The sequence below is a fragment of the Miscanthus floridulus genome, chromosome 7 (assembly GCF_019320115.1).
Source record: "Miscanthus floridulus cultivar M001 chromosome 7, ASM1932011v1, whole genome shotgun sequence".
NCBI classification, from domain to species: domain Eukaryota; kingdom Viridiplantae; phylum Streptophyta; class Magnoliopsida; order Poales; family Poaceae; genus Miscanthus; species Miscanthus floridulus.
Genome location: NC_089586.1, coordinates 20,971,929 through 20,977,210, shown reverse-complemented (window position 1 = coordinate 20,977,210; position 5,282 = coordinate 20,971,929). Strand labels below are relative to the sequence as shown.

Sequence of the window (5,282 nt, the reverse complement as noted above, 5' to 3'; positions counted from 1 at the left end):
TGATAGTTACCTGATTTCTCCTGACTTAAATTTTAATTTCAAGAGTCTAGGTCCAGAGAAACACCTAAAACCTAGTTTACCTAGTTTCTCCTAATTGAAGTTCAGTTTCAAGAATCCAACGAGCTAGCCAAACAGTTCGACAAAATCGTTCTGATTCAGCAGAAAAATACCAAACACACCCTAAAGCTCAATGACAATATGCACTTTCCAAATAGAAATGGAAAAACGGAACCAAATTTAAGTAATAATGAATTAATAAATAAATAAAATAGTGCACCAACCCCATCAAACTCGGGAAGCAAGTTTTATGTGGAAAGGCTGCCATTAGTTAACACTCCAGAACACTGAAAGAAGACAGTTTAACTAACTAAATTAGAAAACCTTATTGCCAATTCATCTGGCGGTACAGGTAGCATGAACGAATAGAAACGGCAACACAGGGATGCAAACTGTCAGAACAAAACACATCAGAATCACAGCGAAGAGATGCAAACTGTCGAACAAAACATATTATACAAATTCATGGGAGTTTGTTAGTTCCAAATTTCCGAATTCCAGTCACTTCACTCACAGCAGCGAGGAAGTAAAAGCTTATTCACGACTCATCTAACAAAACTCGATGGCAAGCCTATCCCAAGGCCATATAAGCCATAACTTTGCAGTGTTACACCAAGGTCTGGAACAAAATGGCACACAAGCGCAGAACTGAGTAGCTTAGGCGTCATCGAGGGCAAGGACACCTGGTAGAGTCTTTCCTTCCAAGAGCTCCAAGCTTGCACCACCGCCGGTCGAAATGTGGCTCATCTTGTCAGCCAGCCCAGCCTTCTCAACAGCAGCAACAGAATCACCACCACCGATGATGGTGGTGACACCCTTTGTGGTTGTAAGCTCAGCCAGCTTCTTGGCAATTGCCTGAAGAAATAAAAGTAATAAAAAAAATGGACATGACAAACACAGATTGATTGATTGATTGCAAGATTATATTAACCTCAGTGCCAGCTGCAAACTTCTCAAACTCAAACACTCCCATGGGCCCGTTCCAAATAACAGTCTGGGTGGTGCCCAATGCTTCATTGAATGTTTTGGTGGCATCAGGGCCAACATCAAGACCCATCCAATCATCAGGGATAGCAGTTGCAGGAACAATCTGTAAAAGTCATTCGAGTAAGCATCAAGATAGCATGACAAATTTGTTTCCAGTGCTGCACTATGAAATTACTATCATACAAATTAACATGCCACATCACAGTAACACTGTACTATTCATGTGTAATTATACCTTGTTGAACATGTAAGCTGTAGAATTAGTACTGAATAGCTTTCACAATTTATCAAAAAAAGATAGAATTCTGAAGTACCATCTGGGGTGTTTATGTGTAAACAAACTAACCTTGCTCTCAGCATCAGCTGCAAACTTGTCCGCTACTACAATATCAGTGGGAAGCAAAAGAGAAACCCCCTTTGCCTTCGCCTTCTCAATAAGGGAAGTTGCAAGATCAAGTTTATCTTCTTCCACAAGAGATTTTCCAACAGAATATCCCTGGGCCTTGTAAAATGTGTAGATCATACCACCACCAAGGATGAGGATATCAACCTTCGCCAGCAGAGACTCAATGACCCCAATCTTAGTTGAGACCTTGGATCCACCAACAATGGCAGCAAAAGGCTTCTTTGGGTTGGCAACAGCTCCAACAAGATAGTCAAGTTCCTGGGATAATTGAAGTCATTTGTCAAACCTTTCCTTTTTCTTCTTTATGAAAAACTGAATTCTTAAAAAAAATTATTTTTCCCTTTTGAAAGGTATAACATAAAATTTACCCGTTATAAATGCAGAGAGGATCCATTTAATCCTAAGATTTTTTTCCCTTTGAAACTACGTATAGATGATCTACCAGGTTAAATTGAACGATTTGAAACCACAAAGGAATGCATGGAACAAACAATGATAGATAAAACATACAGCCATTTTACCCCATCCTACTCAACAGGACCACTCATCGGGACCTAAATATACTTAAAAGATCATGAGCAGGGGTAACCTTTTATTACCTTCTGCATGAGGAAGCCAGCAACGGCAGGCTTCAAATACTTGGTAACTCCTTCGGTTGAAGCATGAGCTCTGTGTGCCGTGCCAAAAGCATCATTGACATAAAGGTCAGCAACAGATGCTAGCTTCTTAGCAAACTCGGGCTCGTTCTTCTCTTCCTCCTTGTAGAATCTAACATTCTCTAGGAGCAGAACTCCACCTTCTGGCAAAGCAGCAGCCAACTTCTCAACTTCCTCACCAATGCAATCATTGGCCATCACAACCTATTTATGCACATATTCTAACGCTTAGAATAACTAAAACATAGCAGATATCAAGATAAGCTAATGTCAAATCTTAGCATACTTCAACTCCAAGGAGCTCAGACAAGCGTGGAACAAGAGGCTTCAAGCTGTACTTTGGGGTGACACCTTTTGGACGACCCTGGAAATGGCATCAACAAATTACATTATTACAAAAAGAAAAGGTGGAATTAGTTATTGTTGCTACATTCAAACCCAAAAAAGGTTGATGTGTTACAGATAATAACCACAAAGATTGATTCACAAAACACATACAGGTTAAGCAACCACAGAAAATCAGTCAGAAGCAAAATAATAATACCTTTACAATATAACTGCTTTAGTTTGGATATTTCTAAAAACAGTAGACTTAGCTATAAATTATCGTGGTGCAAAATGCCAATTTCCAAGGGGTACAAGAAAATAAGTACGGGTTAAGCAACCACAGAGAATCAGTTAGAAGCAAAATAATAATGCCTTTACAATATAACTGCTTTAGTTTGGACATTTCCCAAAACAGTACACTTAGCTAGTTATCATGGTGTAAAATGCCAATTGCCAAGGGGTACAAACAAGATCTCTCATAAATATGTTCTTTCTGAGCATCAGCTTTCAGTTTCTAGATATACTATCATTTCATATCATGGAAAAAATGCTATTATTTTCATACTGTCAAACAAAATGAAATGCTAGTTGCAGCACAGGACAGGATTGAATTGGGAAATGATAATGATAGCCCGAATTGAATGTCGTTGTAGACAGGTTTGACCAACTTCCAACTAATTTATAACTTTATATAGAAGCCAAAGGGAACATTTTGGCTTAAACCAGCATTCAGCCATCAACCATAGAAAAAAGAACTTTCATTGGTCAGCTGAAAGCAATAGCGAAGACAAATACCCCCATGTACTTCACCAGTACCAAAAAATCTACTTATTTTTATAATGTACAATCCTAAAGGTCAACTCTCCATCTTGTTAATTCAAACCTTTTCAAAAAAAATCTTGTTAATTCATAAATATATAGACAGGCAAACTTAATGTTGAATCATGCTGATGGGTAATCAGAATGATGTCGCCAGAATCCATGTTGAATCATGCTGATCCTTTAATATATATGGCATACTATTACTGGAACTGCTGGACTGGACTGTTCACTGTTGGAAAGGTCATAAGCAAGAATAATGACCAGGCACAGAATCACAGAACGTCACTAAGAAGTAATCTCAATACCAACTATCAGCAAAAGGTTGGCACGGCTTGCATGCTCATCGATCACATTGAGCTGCAACAGCTAAGAACTGTCTAGCAGTAAATTAACTACAGTTAGTCGGTTAATCAGCCAAGAGTTGCAGCCGTGCAAACCAGTATTACAAACTACAGATCTAAAACTAAAACTGGGTCGTCTTTGGCACAAAAATATGGCACATCCGCATCTAGAAAGAGCTGCTAATCACTACTGCCATATCATTGGCACAACAGCATTGAGTCAAAACGGTCGCCTTTGGCACAAAATTATGGCACATCCGCATCTAGAAAGAGCTGCTAATCACTACTGCCATATCATTGGCACAACAGCATTGAGTCAAAACAATGAATTAGATTCAAATTGACTCAAAATCCTGGCACTGTGACGACGCAGAACCACATCGCGCGAGGCCAATCCTCGCGACTGGCAGTACGGACTATGACACGGGGGCGGGGGAGGTGGGATGACTCACCAGGTGGCTGGCGAGGATGACCTTGGCGCCCTTCTCGAGGAGGAACTTGATGGTGGGGACGGAGGCGCGGATGCGGGTGTCATCGGTGATCTTCTGGGCGTCGTCGAGCGGGACGTTGAGGTCAGCGCGCACGAACACCTTCTTCCCCTTCAGATCCGCCTCGCCGAGTGTGCCGACGCTCCTCTTGGTCGCCATATCACGCCCCTGCACGCACCACCACCACCAGACCCGACGCCGCGGGAGAGGGGAGGGTCAGTCAGACTCAGACGACGACGACGACAGCACACGGAACCAGACGGCGACGGATCCGGCCGGCGCCACAGGAGGGGGAGAGGGCGACTCACCGCGGGTTGGAAGAACCGGATCGAATCGGCGGACGACGAGATCGGTGCTCGGTGGTGGTGGGATGCGATGAGGTGAGCTTTGGGCGAGGCGATCGAATGTGCGGTCTGTTTTCTTTATAGACGGCGGGGTGGCAGCGGAATATTCGGCTGACATGCGGGGCCGTGCTTTGTGGGACCGAGATGGCGGTGGGAGAGCCGGCGTGGCTTGGGTAAGAGCGGCGCCTGCGGGTTTTCTGGGCCCGCGGATTGCGGATGGACGGCGCGGATTCGATGGTTTTGGAATGGGAGGCGGCTTGAGGTGGGGTGGGAGGTTCTGGAAGGGAGACCGATGCGTGGAAACTTGAAAGGCAACACCAGATGGAGATGGTGGACTGCTATGGATCGTGGTCGGTCTCGTGGGCTCTTGGCCTCCAGCGGCCCGGACCATTGTTTTCGCGCAAACTGGTTGCAGCTTTCTTCCAGCGCTGGGGCATCATTGTATCCCTGAGCCTCAACGAGATAGCGCCGTCGAGCATCGGCAGCCACGTTTCCTCTCTTCGCTGCACTGTTTGCCGGCGGCGGTAGCGATCGACCGGGCCATCTGTGTTTGTGAGGCTGCTGAGGCGCGCCCTTGGTATCCCGAAGACGAGATACGGCCGAGCGCTCCAGACGTAGAAACATTGACCAACCTCACGGTAAAAGTAAAAGGCTGTTGACCGATGCCATGTCCTTGTTATCCGGGAACTCGAATTCCGTTGAGAGAAAGAGAGAATTACATGATACATCCTAATCCTAGCAAATTTAGACTTACAAAGAAGACAAATTGGAAGGCGCGACATCCGCAGTCATAGCGAGACGGATCTTGCAAGGATCAACAATAGTACCGCAATGTAGTCGAAAACAAAGAAACC

The 5,282-nt window shown here is 44.1% G+C and overlaps 1 protein-coding gene across 1 annotated transcript; it reads right to left on the bottom strand.

Annotated features, from left to right (window-relative positions):
• Positions 1-494: 494 nt before the first annotated feature.
• Positions 495-4,540, bottom strand: LOC136466693 (phosphoglycerate kinase, cytosolic-like). The gene is made up of 7 exons (XM_066465185.1): positions 4,393-4,540; positions 4,049-4,252; positions 2,393-2,470; positions 2,050-2,310; positions 1,391-1,708; positions 989-1,147; positions 495-912 (listed from the first exon to the last, which is right to left on the bottom strand). Exons 2-7 carry the CDS (start codon positions 4,241-4,243, stop codon positions 715-717), a joined length of 1,209 nt encoding a protein of 402 aa, XP_066321282.1. The 5' UTR covers positions 4,244-4,252; positions 4,393-4,540; the 3' UTR covers positions 495-714.
• Positions 4,541-5,282: the final 742 nt, after the last annotated feature.